Source organism: Dromiciops gliroides, chromosome 1 (assembly GCF_019393635.1).
Source record: "Dromiciops gliroides isolate mDroGli1 chromosome 1, mDroGli1.pri, whole genome shotgun sequence".
Classification (NCBI taxonomy): Eukaryota; Metazoa; Chordata; class Mammalia; order Microbiotheria; family Microbiotheriidae; genus Dromiciops; species Dromiciops gliroides.
Genome location: NC_057861.1, coordinates 613,286,550 through 613,308,388, shown reverse-complemented (window position 1 = coordinate 613,308,388; position 21,839 = coordinate 613,286,550). Strand labels below are relative to the sequence as shown.

Here is a 21,839-nt window from a genome sequence, read left to right as displayed (position 1 = left end):
CTAACTTTTGGGGGCTAATGATTATTTCATTAAAAGAAAAAATTATGGACTGTCCTTCAAATATGAAGATGACTTCACCGATTCATCAGCAGGAGGGTATCTTATTCTAGCATCACATTTTAATTCTATGTATGTTTTGCTTTTTAGGTATATTTCTTGTAAGAAAGATATTGTAGGGTTTTGTTTTCTTATACGATCTCTAACTATTTCATTTTATTGGATTGTTTAATCCATTAATATTAAATATACATAATCCATAAACATTAAAGTAATTATAGTTTAATTTATGCTTTCTACCTTTGTGGCTCTAGGTTGTTGTTTTTAATTAGTATTTTTAATTTTAGTTCTTTGGGCTTGCACTTTGGCTGATTCTTTCAGTACTAAGGGAAGATGGGTTTTACTTTCTCTAATCATGCTTTCTCCTGGTCTGCCTTATAGCTAATGGAACAAAATTTCAAGGCAAATGGCCAAGTTTAGGGGTCTTAATCTCTGACTAAGTGACAAAATGAAAAATTGTGATTTCAAAGTGAAAATTATGATCTTGGCTTTATCAGCTAAGCTAACTGGCCAGAGATAAATTTGTCAATACTATCATAAGTCCAATGAGGGTAATAGCATATTGCTTCCCTGGCCGAATTTTGGGATAGGAAAGACTAAACATATCTATCTCATGGCTTGTTGTCCTAGAAGATAGATGTTTCCATGACAGTCTATGGAAGGAATTCTTAACTTGGAATCCATTTACTTAAAAAATAACTTGAAAACTACACTTTAATATATAATTAGTTTCCTTTCCAATCCTATGTATTTTTAAAATTTTATTTATTTATTTTTTAGTGAGGCAATTGGGGTTAAGTGACTTGCCCAGGGTCACACAGTGTCTGAGGCCGGATTTGAACTCAGGTCCTCCTGACTCCAGGGCCGGTGCTCTATCCACTGCACCACCTAGCTGTCCCAATCCTATATATTTTATGAATTTTAAAATGTTATTTTGAGAAGGGGTCCAAAGGCCTCACCAGAGGCCTTTGGACACATACCAAAAGGGCAGCTCTAGTCTAGGAAATAGACTCTTGAGCAGACTGATTTAGGTTTTTAGATCTGAAGAGGAAAATACTGCATACTCCTATCCAATTCACAAACCACATAACCAGACACACAGGAAATAAAATAAAATAAAATAAAAACACCATCACACACACAACGATGTAGGTTTCCAGTGATGACCCAGCTATGGGTACAGCTCATGGTGTCCATGCCTTTAAATTTCACTTTAAAGTCTCTTGTTCCAGGCACCACAAGCTTAGGCATCTTTCACTTTTTTTTTTTTTTTTTGCAGTTGTGATTGAGACCATCCTTTACCATGCTTTACTCTTTGCAGGCTGCTGCTGTTGCATCTTCTGAACTGCCCTGCAGTGGGCATGGGAAAATTTCACCAATCATCCCACCTGCTATTTGGCAAATATTACATGATTACAATTTCATCTGAAGAGGAGCCAGAAAATGAAACAAGGTTTTAGAAAAGGAGAAGTGGAGGATTCTTCACAATTACTAAGGGATTGAGGGGCTTTGCTGATCAGCTATATATTTTTTTCAGACAGTAAAGACATGAAGGCTAAGCTAAGACACTAGTGCCATGTCTTCAGGGAAGACAAAGTTTCTTTGAAAATATTTAAAGTTATGTTCTCTACAAAGCTACAGTTAAGTTAGCAATAAGTTTCATTGATAGGGTAACAATTTAACATAATATCATATGAAAAGTGATTTTAAAGAAAAAGAACAGTTAACTATAGGCTGTGGAAGAGTATAGAGATAAGAGGAGCTTTAGTAAATATGTATGTGAAAAAAAGATCCTTTCTTCTGTTGTTCCAGAAGAGAATGTGTTTCTTAATCCTTTCATAACACCCATCAATTCTTACCACATTTTTTAAGTATTCAAGACTTACTTGATGATACTCTCTGGGATGTGGACACATTCCATTGGGATCAGCTCACTGAGCTCTGATAAGGTGCTGACGTATTGTATTTTGCTGCTGAATTTTGAACTGTCAAAAAAAGGGAGAGAGAGAGAGAGAGAGAGAGAGAGAAAGGTCATGGGTCACTCGCTCTCCAAAAAACCAATCTTGAAAATTACGTTGAATTCATTTTGAGATCATCAAATTTCACTTGGGCAACAAAATTTATGTTTAGAATGTCTATACTCAACAACATCACCCTCTCCGCCACCCCATCCAATGTGAAAAAGATACAAGTATTTTCCAAATTTGGGCATTTAAGTGGCACAGTGGATAGAATGCGAGGTGTGGAGTCAGAACTCATCTTCCTGAGTTCAAATCTGGTCTCAAACATTTACTATCTATGTGACTCCAGGCAAGTCATTTAACCCTGTTTGCCTCAGTGTCCTTACAAAATGAACTGGAGAAGGAAATGGCAAACCACTCCAGTATCTTTATCAAGAAAACCCCATATGGGGTTATGAAAAGTCAGACACTGAAAAATAACTGAACAACAAAATTTCCAAAACAAATACACTGAAAATTTCTTATCTCACTCTACTCACAAATTTATACTACTATAAAAATCAAATGAAAATGAAGAAAAGAGAGAAATAAAACTATACCTTTTGGGTCTATGAGCTTGGACCACTTTTAAAAATCTGTATGCTATGAGATAACATTAGATATGGGTTTGAAGGGGGATCTTCCGATTGTATTTCTTTCTAATAGTCAATTAATTTCATAAAAATTAGAAACCAGAGTACAGGAACGGCTATAATAGACATGCTTTGCTTTAAAATCACTCATCCACATTAAAAAAATTATTAGTTAGGCATGCTATATTTAAAATGATGATGCAAGTCCTAGTGTGCACTTGTGTGGGCCCTCTGGTAAATCACTTTATCTCTGGGTTTCAGTTGCTTCATCTGTTAAAGGCAGGGATTGGACTAGATCATTCTTGTATACCTTCCAACTCTGACATTCCATCTTTCCTTGATTTTATCCTCAACATATAAAATTCCCCCTTTAGGTAAAAATGCACAGACCAGTAGGACCCAGGAATTCTTCCTCAGCAGTTACAAACTCTCTGTGCCAAAAGTGTTCATTGCTTCATTGCTTCTTGTAAAAAAAATCATTTTCTTTTGTCATTTACTTTACCATGCCAAGCATTCTCTAAACAAAGGGTTTTAAACTTGGGATCCATGAACTTTCCTTAAAAATATTTTTATGGGGGGCAGCTAGGTGGCACAATGGATAAAGCACCAGCCCTGGATTCAAGAGGACCTGGGTTCAAATCTGGCCTCAGGCACTTGACACTTACTAGTTGTGTGACCCTGGACAATCACTTAACCCTCATTGCCCCGCAAAACAAAACAAAATATTTTTATAATTGTACTTCAATATAATTGACTTCCTTTGTGACTCTATGGATTTTATTTTATTAATTTAAAAGCATGATTCTGAGAATTGATCTATGACACAAAATATGTTAAGAACCCATTCTTCTAGACCAGCATGGTGGGGTAGTACATCCTTTTATTTTATTTTACTAAAGGGGCAAATACAACCTAATTTTGTGGTTACTCTGTTGTGAAAATGCTAGAGTTCATTTAAAAAAGAATTTCACTAATTTTCTTTTCTACTTTTCTGCCTTCAGAGCTGTCAAATAGACCAAGCTGGATGAACCGAAGTTCAGATGAGTAGAGTAACCATTAGAATTAAATTACACATATCTTTTGGTAAATAAAAATGATTGTTTGATTTTCTTTTCAAGTCATATAAGGATACAAAGTCAGACATTAAAAGGCAATCAATCACAGGCTGCTAGGAAACCTAGGAACTACTGGAGATCATATTGCCTGTTACAAAGTCCTGGACAAGGGCGTGTCTGTCTTTTCCTTGTGCTCAACCGCTTTGTATTCTTTTTGCTTTGCACCAGCATGATTTAGAAAGATAGATTTTGTAGATTTTTATAGACTTTAAGATAAGGGAGTACGGCAGCATCCCAGCTGAGGATTTCAACTAAGCCAGGAAGTAAACATTGCATAGAGCATTCTCCAACAGAGACTGCAGGTCATCTTCAGCAGTATCTACAGAGCAGTCTTTGTCAATGGTCCAGTGTAACAGAATCCAGTGGTATCCCCTGGAGATTATGAGACCAACAGCAATGAGACTACGGCAATGACATCACTCGAAGACAAGTGACCTTGAAATGACAGAGGCATGAGTTGTCGCTGCATATTTGGTCCTGGACACACATGTTCCTTTAAGTGTTATAACCCTTCCATGTGTTCACATTCTGGTGCATTGTGTATTTGTGGGAAAGTGTGCCTCAGGCTTATGAGGGAAATATTTTGTTGCTATTTTTCGCGCTGTCCTTTCATTAAATTGTGTCTTCTAACTGACTTAAAAGTAGACATATGGGGGGGGGCCCAGTAGCTACTGTTTTAGGAGTATAAACCCACAGAATAATTTGAATCTGAATTAGCACCATATTATATAGACCAGGCCTGTGAGTTGGAATGTCTCATAGTGATCAAGGCACTTGTATGTAATATACTCAATGGTAAGTAAAGCATCTAAAATGGAATATTTATGAAGGTCTTAGTCTACCATGAAACTTCAGGTTTCAATTTTCCTGTATACGTATCCATGAGATATGTATTGGAGTTGTCTGGTTTTGACATTGGGTAACTAGCTAGAATGGGATTTGGTTCAAAGCCATGATATTAGTATTTAACTATCCTAACAATTCCTTACTGAGTGTCAGAAGCAAATGGAACCAGATCGGGTTCTATCTTTTCTTCAAATTAGTTTATACCAAATTTTCATAAAATTTGCAATCTGAATCATAGAATTATAGAATTGGGAATGAAACGGGAGCTCAAAAATGATCTACTCCAAGACCATTAATTTTGTAGATTAAAACAACAACAACAACAACAACAACAACAACAACAACAACAACAACAACAACAACAACAACAACAACAACAACAACAACCCAGGATCAGAGAAGTTAAGGAAATTGCCCAAGGTTTCACCACTGACAACCCAGACTCAACTTTGTGATCTTCTGACAACTAGTCCACAAGAGGGCCACATCTAATGTGATACTTAATAGAACTCCTAGATACTCCTTTGCCTGAGAAAGCTATGACAGATTCTCCTCATACTGCAAAGAAAAGCAAGTTTTGGATAGGCTAGTTCTCCCTACCACCTCCCAACTGCTGGAGTACATTTGGGGGATCGGAGGGTTTACAAAAGAAAAGCAGATTTGGAATTTAATTTTGAGGAGAGGGCAGAGGGTTCACTTTCTAAGTTGTTTCCCTTCCCATATTAGTAGACCAAGTTTTTCTTTGCCTTTGAAAAAGGAATGAAGTCAGGAGTCTTTATTCCCCACTTTTCTGAGGGTAAGAAGTCTCATATGGGTTGAGTTTGTTCATCCTGTCACTTGGCTTCATTTGTTTGTTTTTAATTTGGAAGGGGTCAAGGTAGAAAGGTCAGCTCTATCTAGTAATTTTTGGGGGGCTATACACAAGTTTAGTTGGTTCCTCCTAGCTAAGTGGCATAGTGGATAGAGGACTAGGCCTGGAATCAGGAAGATTCATTTTTCTGAGTTCAATTCTGACCTCACGCTTACTAGATGTCACTCTGGGCAAGTCCCCTTTTAACCCTGCTTGCCTCAGTTTCTTCATCTGTAAAAAGAGCTGGAGAAGAAAATGACAAACCACTCTGGCATCTTTGCCAAGAAAACCCCAAATAACCTCACAGAGTCAGACACATCTGAAAATGACTTAACAACAACCCCTTTTCCATTCTCCCTCCCTATTCTTATTCTCACAAGACTCTGAAATGTGGCTTGTTGAGACAGAGTCCTAGGGGTGGAGGGTGGGTTAGCTTATCTAACAGAACTTTTTATTTTTCTCTTTACAAAAGTCCCCATGGTAGTATCTCCACAAAGTCAGTATCTTTGCTGCTGTTTCCAGGGTTTGTAGCTATGACCCTTGGAGATTAGGTGGTGAGAGGAATTGAAAGCTTTGAGGCATTCCCCCTAGGAGATCTTCATAAGTTTTGAGGGCTTCAAACTTTCGGTAAGGATATGCAAGAATCAGGGCTCATAGAACCATATATTTCAAGCTGGAAGGGACTCCAGAAGTTATCTAGTGCTACCCACTCAGGTTTTTGTTTGTTTGCTTGGTTTTTTGTTTTTTTGTTTTGGTGGGGCAATTGGAGTTAAGTGACTTGCCCAGGGTCACACAGCTAGTAAGTGTTAAGTGTCTGAGGCCGATTTGACCTCAGGTACTCCTGAATCCAGGGCTGGTGCTCTATCCACTGTACCACCTAGCTGCCCCTACCCACTTGTTTTACACATTAGCAAAGAGATAGGTCAGTTACCCAAAGTCACACAGCTATTAAAGTGTAGAGTAAGGATTTTAACCCAAATCTTCTTGCCATAAAATCCAATATTCTTTCCATGATACCACATGCATGATCAAGAGAGGAAACTCAGGCAATCAGATTTCAGTCACCAGCTTATTTTCAAACATCACTCCTATATGCCCCATTTTCTCCTCTGACACTGCCACCATCCTGATGTAGGCTCTTACCACCTCATGCTTACACTATTTCGATAACCTTTTTATTGGCTTCCCTGCCTCACATCTCTCCCTACTGCAATCCATTCCCCTACTCAGCTATCAAAGTGATTTCCTAAAAGGGCAGATCTGACCATATTTTCCTCTTCTTCTCTAAACTCCAGTGGCTTTATATTAGTCTCTACAATCAAATATCAAATCTTCTGTTTGACTTTTAAAGCCCTTCATAATCAGGCACTTCCCACCTTTCCATTCTTCTTACAGTTCATTTTTCTCCACATACAACACAATGCAGGAACTTTGACCTTCTTGATGTTCCTCAAACAAGACTCCCCCCCCACACACACACACACCTCCCAACTCCATGCCTTTCCACTGGCTGAATCTAATGCATAGATTTTCTTCCTCCTCGTCTTTTCTTTAGGCTTGCTTCAAATCTCAGCTAAAACTCCACCTTCTGCAAAAAGCCTTTCCTTGTCAGTCTTAGTGCTTCCCTTTGGGATTATTTCTAAATTATCCTGCATATATCCTGTCTGTACATAGTTGTCTATATGTGCCTCATCCACCAGGCTATGAGCTGTTTTTGCTTTTCTTTGTATACCCAGCTCTAAAACACAATGATTCCCACAATAGTAGACATTTAAATGCTTGTTGAGTGGACTTCAGAGAGGCTAAGTGTTCAGACTTGAGGTGAAAAAAGGATGCACTGATGATGCCAATTTGCATTTGGGAGCCATAGTGGGTGATGTTCTTTGGTAAGCCAAGAGAATGTGGGAGAAATTTGTTTTGGGGTCAGCATTTCTTGATATAATTGGAGTTAGTTATATTAACATATTCCACTAATAATTTAAGAACTAGCTGAGCCAAAAGGGAACTTTTGAGAATGTTTCAGATATGTAGGATTTATTTGCACTTGCCATTTTACTGGTCTACTTGTTATTTGCTTTCAACTAGGCAGCTATGGGACGCCAGAGTGCATAGAGTGCTGGGCTTGAAGTCAAGAAAAGACTCCTCTTCCTTAGTTCAAATATGGCCTCAGACACTAGCTGTGTGACCTTGGGCAAATCACTTCACCCTGTTTGTCTCAGTTTCCTCATCTGTAAAATGAGGTGGAGAAGGAAATGGCAAAACACTCCAGTATCTTTGCCAAGAAAATCCCAAAATGGAGTCATGAAGAGTTGGACATGACTGAAAAACAATAAAAATGCTCTTTAAACTGACTTGAATTATTACTTGATAATTAAAAAGTTTTTTTTCAAGAAATATTTTAATGGTCTCTAATAATTTTAAGTGTTGAGTTATTAAACAAACACCAGTTAATAAATATCACCACCATTGTTTGCTTTTGTACAGAGTGAACTTTTAATGAGCTCATTAGGGCAGATTAATTGCTCCATTTTAACCATAGTTATGGATTTTTAAAAGAACAAACATGTAGAAGAGGGAAGACAAAAATATGTAAATGGCTATAGAAGAGATAATCCTATAAATTCTTTCAGAAATAGTTTCTCAGAATGTCTCCTGGACATCAACTCATGACATTAAATCATGAAGGTGAAAAGGGCTTTAAAGAGGTTACTAAAATTGGGTCATAATTCCAAATAAGGCTATTTTCCAAGCAGATGTTGGTCTAGCCTGTTTTTTTAAGAACTCCACAAAATGGGATTTCATGGTTTCTCTTAATTAATTTTTTCTACTTCTTATTAGTTAACAAGCTTTTCTAAAATACCTATCTCCATTGTGATTTGGACCAGTTACCTCTAAACCTGAGGGCCCTACACAGCACTAACTTATTAGAAACTAATATTTCTGTCCTTTTCAATATGTTTCTTCTTCCTAATTCCATGTAACTTCAGGAAAGCAAGATTTTCTTTGTCTTCAAGTTGTTACTTTTTCTTTATCATTCATCATTCTATCTCTTTTCTCCAAAATATCATACTAATTTTGCTTTGTTGATTATTTTTAACTTCAAATGCTGTGAAGAAAGTTAGCATCAGGTGTGTCCTGGAGTCAGCTTCTTCTAGCTTCGGGTAGCTGATTATTAAATTTTCAATATGAGCTTTAAACTTTGGAGGTTTGAGGGTCAGTTAGGTGGTACAGTGGATAAAGCACCAGCCCTGGATTCAGGAGGACCTGAGTTGAAAACCGGATTCAGATATTTAACACTTACTAGCTTTGTGACCCTGGGCAAATCATTTAACCTTCATTGCCCAGCAAAAAGAAACAAACAAACGAATCAGCTATTCAAACTTTGGAGGTTTGAAATGCTACAAATTGGGGCTTGATTTATTGTTCTGCTGATTGTTTAGGCAGATTAAATTTAAAACTTTGTTGTATGTAAATATTGTTTTTTTTTCCCCTGAAGAACTTGTTGTTAAATGTTTACCAGGACACCCTTGATCTGCTCTTCATTTCTTGTTTCTATTAGCCTATTTCTGTAGCCTGGTTTAGGGATTTGTCTGCATCTTATGTAATTGGATGAAGATAAGAAAAATGGAGGAATTAATTAATTATTCTTAAATTGTTCTTAGTTCTATAGGGGCTCTTTATGAATAGGTCAAAAGATCCTTCCAGAAAATATTGGAAAAAATGTGTGTGTGTGTGTATATATATATATATATATATATATATATATATATATATATATATATATATATATATATATATATATATATATATATACACACACACACACACACATGTGTATACATACATATACATGATACACAATTCACATATATTCATGTTTGTATATACATGTTCATATACACATATGTGTGTATATATGTGTGTGGACACACACATATATATACACATATATAATATATTTGTATTTCTAGACCTGCTTTTAAAGGTTTATTATGTATGCATTGTAAGACTTTGAATAAAGAATAATTTTTAAAAAGCCCTTTACCTTATAAAAGGTCGTGTCACTGCAAGGATTGTTCTGATGAACCAAGATGGGTGAACAATGATGAATGATTTCAAGTTCTTCCTCAACCTATTTTGAAAAGAAAGAAAAAAATATATTACTTCTCTCCCTTTACCTTTTTTTTTCACTTTAGAGGAAAAAGTCAGTGCATCTCATAGAAAATACTATGTAATCTAGGAAAGATTTTGAGGCAATTAGAATTACGGTGGAAAGTGTGCAGACAGGAGGACATTTGATATAGAAGTTAACAGAAGAGATAGGGGAGAAGGGAGTCAAATGGGACACAATCATTCTTGCATACCTTCTATCAATCATCTGATAACATTTTTTCATCCAGCCTAGTCCAGGCATCTTCCTTCTTGGGGTTGCTCCATTCAAGTAGACGATCATATAATCTTCAGCTACCATCAGCTCCAAAGTACTTATTACATATCTAGTCAGTGGAAGAAAGAGTATTTTAAATTTTTTTCTATATAAAATCTTTCACCATATTTACACCAATCACTATTTAAGCATAAAATATATGACCTGTTTACAATTAGCCTTATTATCTAGTATACCATTTATAAATCTTCTAGCATATGATCTTAACAGCTTCAGAAAAAAACAAAAACAAAAAAACCCAACAAAATATGGCTTCTTAGCTAACATCATCTTGCAGAAAACGGACATTCATTGTAAACTATTATTGTCATACTTTTTTAAGTAGTCACACTAATCAGATTTAGGTATAAACCTGACTTTTTTTTTGGGGGGAGCAATGAGGGTTAAGTGACTTGCCCAGGGTCACACAGCTAGTAAGGGTCAAGTGTTTGAGGCTAGATTTGAACTCAGGTCCTCCTGAATCCAGAACCAGTGCCTTAACCACTGCACCACCTAGCTGCCCCCTATAAACCTGACTTTCAAAAATATACAATCAGAATAATGGGGGGGGGGGTTAGATAGAGAGTGTAATTAAAAAGAAATTCAGATTTATTATCAGTGATTCACAAAAGGAGATTGAGAAAGAAAAATTATACCTAATGCCCCCAATTTTGTTGTTGTTGTTGTTGAAGGTCTTCCTTATTCTGGCAAAAATGTTCAAAGGTTTTAAATTCATGCTGTTCAAAAAGGCTTCCTAAAATGTCCTAGCTCTATGAACAATGCACTTTGACAGATTCCTCTGATGTTTTATCAAGCCTTTTAAGTATCCCCAAATCACATCCTCAAATTCAGGGCATCCCATCTGTCATTACATGTTCACAGTCATTCAAAGAACTTTGTTACAGTGTTCACAAGCATCACTCACAGGAAAAGATTTTCCATGACATAGTGGTAATCAGCCCGACTGCTGTCTGGCAGAAAACAGGCAGCAAACACAATGATGGCATTTAGACCGTCCCCATAGTATCCTGGGGGACAAACAAAAAGACATTTGTAACCAAAGGGGGGAAAAACCCATAACGAGATAATATTTAACACAAAGGAGGCTCTGGGTAGTCCTGGAACATATGTGTGTATCTACATCCATAAGGGGCTTTTTAAAGTTTGCAAACCACTTTGCAGATGCCATTTTATGCAACTCCCATAGGGACATCCCCATTTTATAGATTAGGAAACCAAGGATCAATGAGGCTGTGACTTGGCTGTAGTCAATGGATTCAACTCTTGCCTTTCACGCTGTGTGACCAAGAGCAAATCACTTAATGTCTCTGAGCCTCATGTGACTCTAAGACATACCTAAGGTATAGGTATAGGTGTGGTGATTTTATGTTGATGGAGGGAATTCATAGGTCAATAAAGTCACAGATCCTTCATGTACTGACATATGGGAATGGAGACCAGATGTATGGTTCATTGGTGGTTTTTGTTTGTCTGATTGTTTGTTTTCTGTTTCATTTTTGTTATTTTTAGATGAGAATATTCCCTCTACCAATGCAGGTCAGCATCTTCTCTGCAACTTAAGAGTCTTATAGAACTGCTCTGAGTACTGAGAGAATAAGTGAATTGGCCATGGTCACACAGTCAGTAGGTGTCAGAAGCAGTATATGAATTCAGGTCTTCCTGGGTTAGAGGCTAACTTTCTAACTTACTACCTCTCCTATAACCATATATCTGCATAAATAAACACATATAGCTGGATAGACATGCTTGGAAAGTATAAACTTTTCCCAAAGAATGGGAACAAAAAACCCTGGATAGAATTATAAAAAGGAAAGAAACCAACTAGTATTCCCCTCCCCCCACCAAACTCAAGGAAAAGGCTTCTATCATATTTATGTAACACTTTAAGGTTTATAAACATTTTCTCTACAGTATATTCCTTAGAGGTATGTAGTATAAACATCATTGTCCATATTTGACAGATGAAGAAACTGAGGTTCCAATAGGTGACTTACCCATGCTCTTACAGCTAGTCTTTGGGGGGGGGCAATGAGGGTTAAGTGACTTGCCCAGGGTCACACAATTAGTAATTAAGTGTCTGAGGTCAGATTTGAACTCAGGTCCTCCTGAATTCAAGGCCGGTGCTTTATCCACTGTGCCACCTAGCTGCCCCCTACAGCTAGTCTTAAAACCAGGATTTACACCCAGGTTTCATGACTAAATTCAGCATTCTTTCCTCTACAGCATGTTGTTTTCCCCTACCAAATTTGCCTTTTTTATGCTACTGAATATGAGCTAAGTTGAGGGGGAAATGTGGAAGATGAACTGTGAAATAATTCAATTCCCACCTACTTTAGTTACAGGTCATTTATGAACTGTGAACAAAACCTACCTTTATTTGCACTCCCGCTTTAATGGGAATCCTCAGAATGAATCCATCTATCATAGAATAATATGTGAGATAGTCTGACCCATTCATTAATAAACATGGGCTTAAGTTCTTAGCCCGTTAAAGGAATAACAGTGGACTTATAGAGGGACTGAACATGGTCTGAATTTCTTTCATACCAGGGTTTTATTGGCATTTATGTTTCTGGGGAAATGAGGTTTGGCTAAAGGCAGATAGATGATATTAGGAGTAGTGAGAAAAGCAGAGATCAGTTGGGAATAATAGTATCAGGATTAGGGTCAACACAAATTTTCTAGACCAGATTGAATTTTGGTGAGCCCGCAGAGAATCTGAAATTGATTTGTGAGGGTCATTTCTGTTATGGACTTGTGATAACACTCATGTATGGAACTCGAAGTATGTAACATTTCTTTGTCTATTCTCACTCCAAAAAGGTTCTGGTGTCATGTTAGCCCTAATGCATGCACCTGGTTTAACTTAACTTGGCTTTCTTCACTCAATCTGGTGGCATGGTCAGAATTGATCCACCTGAGGCCTAGCACAATTATTAGATATCTATGCACCACGAGATGTGGTATGGTAACCTCTCCATAACATTTTCAGGACACATAACTAAATTTGGCCTTGATCCAGACATTTAGTGGTAAAAAGTGTTAGTAATGTCATAACTGTCTCAATTTTGTATTGCGTATGGATATGAGTATCCTCCAAAGGGGAGACTCCAATATGCTGTATATATATATCAAGTTTAAACTTGTTTTGTATATTTTGAAGAACTTTCATTGTTTAATTTGAACATTTTTGGACAATGCTATGCTAAAGATTAATGAAAATCCAGCAGTTCTAGAGACAACCAGAATCCAAAGATAGCCAGAATCCAGACCAGAGTCCAGTTTCCCTGATGACATCTCAACCCTCCTTCGAAGACAAGATTTTAAGGACTTTAAATGAACATTTTTGTTTTTCCTTCTGATACTATATACATCATCTGTAATATGTATTTTCCCTTTCCTATATTGTTATTAGTATATTATTTGTTAGCATTGGTTATGATATTCTGTTATTTTAAAAAATTTATTTATTGTTTATTGTTCCATCAAGGAAACACCCTGTGTTTCTTGATGAAACAAAGGGGGGAATGTAAAGAATTGATTGTTATTCGAGGTTTTTATGCCTCGGTGCACGCTGGCCTGGGGCTCCGCAAACCGCACAGTGCTCCACCCACTGGTTGTAGCCGTTGCCAGGGCTCTGGCACCTCACGTCATCACCACTCACCAATGCCTACATGGGCCTGGCAAAATTATAATGATTGGAGGCCTAGTTAGGGCAGTCATGTGACTGTCAGAGCGGCCATCCCATTGGCTGGGGCTGTGTGGGGTGTTTCTAGGTTTGGGGGAGGAGAATTGGGCATTCTAGGTGGAAGCTGGAAAGGGACAAGCATTCTGCTGCGTATTTTCAGCTGATTCCTGGGTGGTGGTATTTTTTCAGGTATTATAATTTCCCTTTCCCCATTTTATTTCCTTTCCCTTGATCCTACTGATCCGGTTTGTGTTTTGTTTTTTTTTTTTAAGTTCATTCTTGTTAAAATAAATCTTGTTCTGTTTTAAGGGAGGCTGCCAGTCTCCTTCCTTGCCCCAATATTGCGGCTAGCCGCTTAGCTAGCACTTCCCGATTAAAAATTGGTCCTCACACTATACAGACTGTCAATTCCTCTGTGACTTGTGGTCCTAAGAAAATTGTGTGGGGGCAGTGAGAGGCTAGGTGACTTGCCTGTGATTACATAAGCTGGCACCTTTCAGAAGCAGGACTTGAAATTAGGTTTTTCTGACTCTAAGGATGGCCATTACACCATGATCTTTTGTAAGACTTAGAAGGGCCTAACTTCTGGGCACAAGAAATGCTAAAGTAGGGGGGCAGCTAGGTGGCGCAGTGGATAGAGCACTGGCCCTGCATTCAGGAGTACCTGAGTTCAAATCCAGCCCCAGACACTTGACACTTCCTAGTTGTGTGACCCTGGGCAAGTTACTTAACCCCCATTCCCCTGCAAAAAAAAAAAAAAATGCTAAAGTAGGCTAGGTCTGCACTCCTTCCTTCATACTTTTTCTCAGAATGTGGTGCTAAATCTTGGCCAATGTCTATCATTGCTGGAAAGGAGGAAATCAGAAGTCTCCTATGTAGTTCATATTTATCATGGAGGTAAGTCATACTGTACTCCTGCTTCTAAATGGGTTTTATTAAAGAATTCCAAGCTATGTTATCAGCCTAGCTCTGAATTAAAGTTCACTGGGAGGTCGATGACTATTCAATCATTAAATAAAGCCATTATCATGGTCCTTTTAGTGGGCTTAAAGGCCACATTCCCAAGCTAACCAGTCACCCTGCTTCATTTCCTCAAAGCCCACAAATGTCTATGAGGAGGATTTGCAAACATGAAGGTGGGCATGGGATGGGGAAAAAGGGGATGAGGACAGTGCTTGGCTTAAAGGAGATTTAGGTACTTTTGATTCACAAGATAAGTCCTGAAGCTGGTCCCTAAAGACAACTGGATTGCAAAAAAGGTGGATGACGTACTAAACAGAGTCCAATCCACAGCCAATATTTATTTAACTGTGTCCCTGTTGTTTCTCCACAGTAGAATGAAAGCTACTTGCAAGCACTGGCTATTTCTTCTTTGTCTTTGACTCCCCAGTACCCTGAATGTAGTAAGAACTTCAAAATGTTTAATGAATTGGGTTGAGAATATATTGAGTATAAGTTCTTTGTAGACTTTAATGCTGCCCACTTTGGCCGTTTCTGCTCTTCATCCAGACAGGTAAAGTCACAGTTACCAAAACTGATGTCATTGACAGAGGATTATCATAGTTACATTTTTTGCTGTATTTATTCACTTTATATTTATGCCATATGTACTTGTTCCTTCTGCTCTTAGAACACAAGCTCCTTGGGAGCAGGGATTGTTTCAGACATTGAACTATATTCCTCGTACTAAGCACAAAGCATGGAAAATAATAGATGTTTAATAAATATGTTTTGATAGATTCTACCATGGTTATAGACTTTTCTAACAAAAATAAACTTTATCAGATTTGTAGCTAAAATAAAATGAGACTTGTAGAAAATAGCTTTTAAAGAAATATGTGCCCTATGTGTTAAACTCATTTCTTTAAAACTGTTCTTAGCAGGATTCTTTTCTGAGGCAAATTTTGCCAGACATGTCTACCTAATATCCTAACTCTAACTTTAAAAACACAAAGGTTATAATTCAAGCTCAACAGAGATACAGAAAGAAAAAAAACCCAACTCTGGAATATTGAGTTACCTCAATAGAGATAATGATCTAGGCAGTAATATTTCTAACTTCAGAAAACACATTTTTAAAAGTAGCTGGCTGGTTTGGGGGTCTTGGAATATTTACAAATTCAGGAAATTGATCGGTCGCTCTTGCCTTCTCTTTTCTATTTTTGGACAACTTTTGGGGCATTAACAAAAACTAAGTGTGGGGATTATAGAAACTGCCTCATAAGGGATATTAAAATTCAAGGTAGTCATATATTTCAATATTCTCTTTGTAATAAGGTTGTATGTGATTTACCCCAAATTACCTGGCTGACAAAATATTTATGGTTCACCTAAATTACTCCATTGTCCATTCTTGTGCAATGTCATGAACATATGCTCTCTTTGTTGCTGTTCAGTCATTTCAGTCAGGTTTGACTTTCTGTGATCCCATCTGGGGTTTTCTTGGCAAAGATACCAGAGTGGTTTGCCATTTCCTTCTCCAACTTATTTTTACAGTAACTGAGGTAAACAGCATGAAGTGACTTTCCCAGGGTCACAAAACTAAGAAATGTCTGAGGTGAGATTTGAACTCAAGAAGATAAGTCTTCTTGACTTCAAGCCCAGCACTCTATTCACTAAGCTACCTATCTGTCCCATATGTTGTCTAGAAGAGGGTTACTGAAATTTATAAATGAAGGTGAGTTATTTCTTGTATATATGTGCTTGAAGTGAGACAATAAAATGAAAAAGGGAGAGATGAGAGGTGAGAGATGAGATGAAAAATAAGAATATAGAGGAAGGGAGAAGGAAAGGAGAAAGACAGCAGAGGGTATGGGGAAGAGAGGGAGAGAAAGAGAAGAGAGAGAAAGGAAGAGGGAGAGAACTGAAAGAAAGAAGAGAGGGAAAGGAGAAAAGAAAAAAGGAAAGAGCAAGAGAGTGAGTGAGCAAGAGAGAGAGAGAGAGAAAGAAAGAAAGAAAGAAAGAAAGAAAGAAAGAAAGAAAGAAAGAAAGAAAGAAAGAGAGAAGTTTCTACAAGTGAAATTTTCCCTTATACTAAAGTGATGCTAATGTTGTCTTTAAAGATTTGGCAATCTCTCAAGAAGCAACTCCTGGAATGATGGAATAACTAGAATCAAAATTAGAGCTAAACCCTTAATTCATACAGTAAAGCATACAGTTTTACTTTAACGACGCTAGAAGTTGGTATTTCAATTCAGCTAATGTTTGGGGTGGTTGTTTGCTTGTTTTTTTAAAAAACATTTCTCTGTTCCATTAAGGGACAAATGTATTTGCTGAGGCCCAGTAGCAAAGCCTTCCTGAGGCTCCTTCCTGTTAGCCTTTACAGCAGTAACTACAAGCCTTACCTGCAGCAGCAAAGAGAAGCATGAAAAGGAATGTAACACAAGTTTGCTGGCCAGCAATGGTAATGGAGAGAGAAGAAAGGACGTCACAGTCTCACACCAAAACATACACACGCACACACACACCAGCCCGTAAGTTTTCTCCTCAGATCGTGGGGATCATTTTCCAGGACCACTGCACAGATTACCTGAATCTCCTAAAATGAAATGAGAGGTAAAAAAAGGGAAACCCCTTGTTATAAATCTTGGGACACTTTCCCCCCATAGTTCTTTAAATGCACTTCCCCATTCCAAATGTAAGAGAGCTGGCCCTTGCCTCAACCTTCTCCAACATATAGTGAAGAAGGCTGACAGAACAAATTACGTATAATGCATCCTTCTTATCCTGTTCTCTAAAAAAGGAGAGGAAAGCCTATCAGTGATGGAGGATACTCAGATAATGTTGTCCTTCATCAGTCTTTCCAATGGGTCTGGGCCCTTGGTGTGGTCCAAAAATTTCAGGTAGCTCATCGGACAAATTATACAAATTGCCTCACTTTGCAATTTGACATAGATGTAGAACTCTTTACAAAGAGCATTTTCTTTCTTTCTTTTTTTTTTTAGTGAGGCAATTGGGGTTAAGTGACTTGCCCAGGGTCACACGGCTAGTAAGTGTCAAGTGTCTGAGGCCGGATTTGAACTCAGGTACTCCTGACTCCAGGGCCGGTGCTCTATCCACTGCACCACCTAGCTGCCCCAAAGAGCATCTTCTTACTACTACTACTACTACTACTACTACTACTACTACTACTACTACTACTACTACTACTACTACTACAACTACTACTACTACTACTACTACTACTGCTACTACTACATTGTGAGATTCGTTTATGGAATGGTTTATTTATATAATTTTAAATATAGAGTTTATTTATATAATATCTCTCTCAAGGTTTGTAGACTTTTGCATATCTTATCTCATCTGTTTCTCATATCAGCCTTTTCCAGTATGTACTTCAGGTATAATTATATTATTACAGATGAGGAAACTGAGGTGCAGAGAGAATAAATGACTTGTCCACAGTCACACAACCAGAAAGTTTTGGTTGTGGCATTTGACACTGGTATCCTGATTCAAAGTCCAGCCCTTGACCCCCCCCCCCACTAGACTAAGCTGTCTCTCCACAGAACAAGGAACCATCAGAAAAAAGATTCTCCACAATGAAGCCCAGATTTTCTAACTTTCATCAGGAGCCATCAAGAAACAGTAAAATCAGGCAATCCCACCACCCACTGCAATCCAAGTACTTTTCATCTTTAAGATTTTATAGTGTCATCTGTTAGCTTTTAGCAATACTGCCTCACTTTGGTAAGTTTGAAAGTAAGTGGGGAAGATGTTTTACTCACAGAGCAGTAAGGATGTTATCCCTCATTAGAAAAGGGCAAAAGGCATGATAATGTGGATCCCCAAATTCAAGGATGTGCAGGGCCAAAAGAGTACATGCAAGTGGCCCAGAGGAAGGTGAGGAGCCAAGGAGAGTATAGGAGGCCTTCTCATAGAAACGAACCGAAAAAGGATAGAAAAAACAACAACAATAACAAAAAACAAACAAATCAACAACACAGAAAGAAAGGGAGTAAATGCAAAAGAGAGTGATAAGGGCTCAGCAAACCAGGTTATTCTAAAGTTTTAAGAAAGTGGCAGCCAGAAGCAAGGATCCTTTCTGACTCTAATAGAGTGACAAACAGAAACTCATGACTAGGCAGAGCACTCCATGCTAATTCTGGTACCGTGTTTGACTCAGTTAATGTCACTTGATTTTTAATGATGAAACTGGCTAAGCATCGTATGTCCACTAAACTGATAATATTTTGACTTGTGATCATGGTTTCTGATAAATATTGCTTCCCTTAGAGCAGAGCATCTTAATCTGGTCTGTGGATAGAATTCAGGGAGTCTATGAACTTGGATGGGAAAAAGAAAATTATATCTTTATTTTCACCAACCTCTAACTGAAATTTAGTATTTCTTTCAATGATGAATTTAAAAATAAACCATTATTTTGAGAAGCAGTCTATAGGTTTCATCAGACTGCCAGAGGTGTTGTGATATACACAAAGTAGTTAAGAACCCTTGCCTTAGAGAAAGGCTACTGTCATCTTAAAAAGTGAGGGCAACAGGACAATTTAAGCACAAAGTTATCCTTGAAGAGTGATAGTCAAATGGTGCCTTCATCAAAATACAAAAGGCTTTGTTGTAGCAGTGGTCTCCTGCCTGTGAAGTTAATTTGGAGCACATCTCAAAAAGTTGAACCCAGTGTCTACTCCAGAAACATCTGAAAGGAGTATCAAAAAACATAAACTTTTTTTTTTAAAGGAGGCAATGAGGGTTAAGTGACTTGCCCAGGGCCACACAGCTAGTAAGTGTCAAGTGTCTGAGGCTGGATTTGAACTCAGGTCGTCCTGAATCCAGGGCCAGTGCTTTATCCACTACGCCACCTAGCTGCCCCAGAAAACATAAACTTTTATAAAAAAGGGGACTATGTATTCTTTGTATCCCTTATGGCAATTTAGTATTATGCATCAAACCATGAGTCAGTGGCAGGAATGACAGCATCCCCAGACATCCATGCCCAGTTGGCAAAACTACTGTTACTGGCCCCTTTACATGGAATTAGTCCTTAGATAAAGTACCTTTTTGCGTGTTTTTGTTTGCTCTTTTGGGGGATGAAACTGTGATTGGGCCCTCATCCAATGCAAATTGAGCAACTTTACTTGTGATCTGTCAAGGCAGCACTAGTGACTATCATCTTAGGGTTGCCTGAAGCACTGAGACATGAAAGCAATTTTCCCAGGGCTCACACTGTCAGTATGTTTCAGAGACAGGACTGAATCCAGGTCTTCCTGACTAGAAGGCCAAGCCTGGCCTACTACCCACTGTACCACACTGTCTCTCAATGCATCCTTAAAAGTAGTAAAAGTTAGGAATAGAACACCAAAGGCCTACCGGTAAAATGGAATTTTACATTTAAAATCCATCTTCCTTTTATGCTGTTAACCACAGGCAGACAAAAGGAGGCAGGAGCTTCTGATGCCATGCCAAGATACTTAGTGCTCTGTGTTTGTGAAGGATGAGAGAATTTAGGGAACAATGATTACATGGCTAGCTCACAATGAGGTCATTTTTTTTTTCACGAACAGCTGGGCCAGCTGGAAAACCACCGAAAGGCGTGCAGTAGAAAAACCAAGGCTGCAAAGGTTTCAGTGTTAAATGCAGACATTTGTGCTCAATTAGCTTCATCTACATTCCAAATTAACTAAGGGCACACAGAGGATGGCAACGTCAGAGAAGCACTACAAAAGCAACATAAAGGTCATCTTCTGGTTGGTGCCTCTTTCAGAAAGGGGCATCGTTTAGCCAGAGAGCTGCCTCTGCCATGCAGAAAGAATTAAGGTAGCTTATGGAAAAGCATATTTTGCATGGAAAATAACCATCAGGGTTAAGTCTATAAACAGCTTTCTGAATCCTGTGAAGGGGATCCAGAAGGCTCTTTTTTTTCTTTTTAATGAAAGAGAATTTGGTGTAAAGATTTTACAAAATTATACTCAATAGTAGTGCATTCATAAAAGATCAAAAAAGGGTTCTTACATGCTCTTAGACATTCAAGACTCTGTTCCCACCCAATTCATATGAATTCTGTTGAGTAGAGATGGCGCGACATAATTACCTTTTCTAAAACCACTCTGGGGATATAATCATGGTATATTTAGTGTGAAAACAACCTTTTCACTTGAGAAGCTTCCTTAGCCTTAGAGACCAACCTCATCAACCCTTCAGTTCTATATTAATATGTCATGTACTAGGGGTTTTGAGATGTCACGACACCACCAAAGGGAAAGGGAAAATTATCTCCCTTCATAGAAATATGACTGACATTCCTCCATTTCCAAACTTTCCTCTGGTGTTCCCTACCTCCGTGAGAAATGACTCTTTTGTAAGGCTCTATGACTTTCATGTCAATCCGTTGCTCCTGCTCCCCGATCACCACCGTCCTCCACAACCGATTGTCCTCCCGCTCCTCCTCAGCAGTGTATTCTGGGATGGATTCTGCCTCCTGACCAGAATCTTGGAGGGCTGCTGGGTCCTCTGGGAGAAAAAAAAACACTTCAGAATGGGGGGTTAGGGATTGGTAGCAATATCTCATGAAAGAGCTGAATGACTGATTATAAGCTCATCAATGGCTTGCATTTTAGGTTTCCTCTGTATTTTGTGTATAGGAAGTATGATATCATGGAAAGAATCCTGGCCTTGCAGTCAAAGGAGGTAGGTTCAAATCTTGCTTCTGGTGCTTACTACCAGTGTGACCTTGGACAAGTCACAACCTGTTTTTTCCATCTATGAAATGAAGGTGTCGAACTAGTTAACCTCTGTGCCTATATCTATCTCACCTCAGACATGTAATTACTAGCTGTGTGACCCTGGGCAAGACACTTAACCCCAATTGCTTTAAACATCTGAGGCCATCTCAGTCATCTTGATACATATCTTGCCACTGACCCAGACAGCTCTGGAGGAGAGAGTGAGGTTGGGGACTCCCTCACTTGAATCGAATTCAGTGCAAGTCATGACATCACCCCAGTGTCACGTTCCTCTTTGAGAATGAAGGACAAACAACAACACTATCTATGATCCTATGAGTTGAACCACCACCCCAGCCACCATTTTTAGTAAATAGGTGTTTCATAATAATTGACTGAGTCATTGAGCAGCCAAATCCATTACCCATATCCTAAGATAGGCCTAGTGAATGGGTCTTATTTTAGTAATGGCCCTAGAGACCAAGTCAACCCTGGTCACAAGAGACAGAGACAATATTAGTGCCATGGCTCTCTGCAGGGGCTAGGGATACTACAGGGAAG

The 21,839-nt window shown here is 38.3% G+C and overlaps 1 protein-coding gene across 3 annotated transcripts in view; it reads right to left on the bottom strand.

Annotated features, from left to right (window-relative positions):
- Nucleotides 1–21,839, bottom strand: part of PRUNE2 (prune homolog 2 with BCH domain) — a 338,542-nt gene that overhangs the window by 14,750 nt on the left and 301,953 nt on the right. For all 3 annotated transcript variants that reach the window (XM_044001558.1, XM_044001553.1, XM_044001542.1), the window contains 5 exons: nucleotides 20,893–21,066; nucleotides 10,813–10,915; nucleotides 9,826–9,957; nucleotides 9,507–9,593; nucleotides 1,944–2,042 (listed from right to left, as the gene is read on the bottom strand). In XM_044001558.1, the coding sequence (XP_043857493.1) occupies nucleotides 1,944–2,042; nucleotides 9,507–9,593; nucleotides 9,826–9,957; nucleotides 10,813–10,915; nucleotides 20,893–21,066 (595 nt within the window). The remainder of the gene's footprint in view (nucleotides 1–1,943; nucleotides 2,043–9,506; nucleotides 9,594–9,825; nucleotides 9,958–10,812; nucleotides 10,916–20,892; nucleotides 21,067–21,839) is intronic.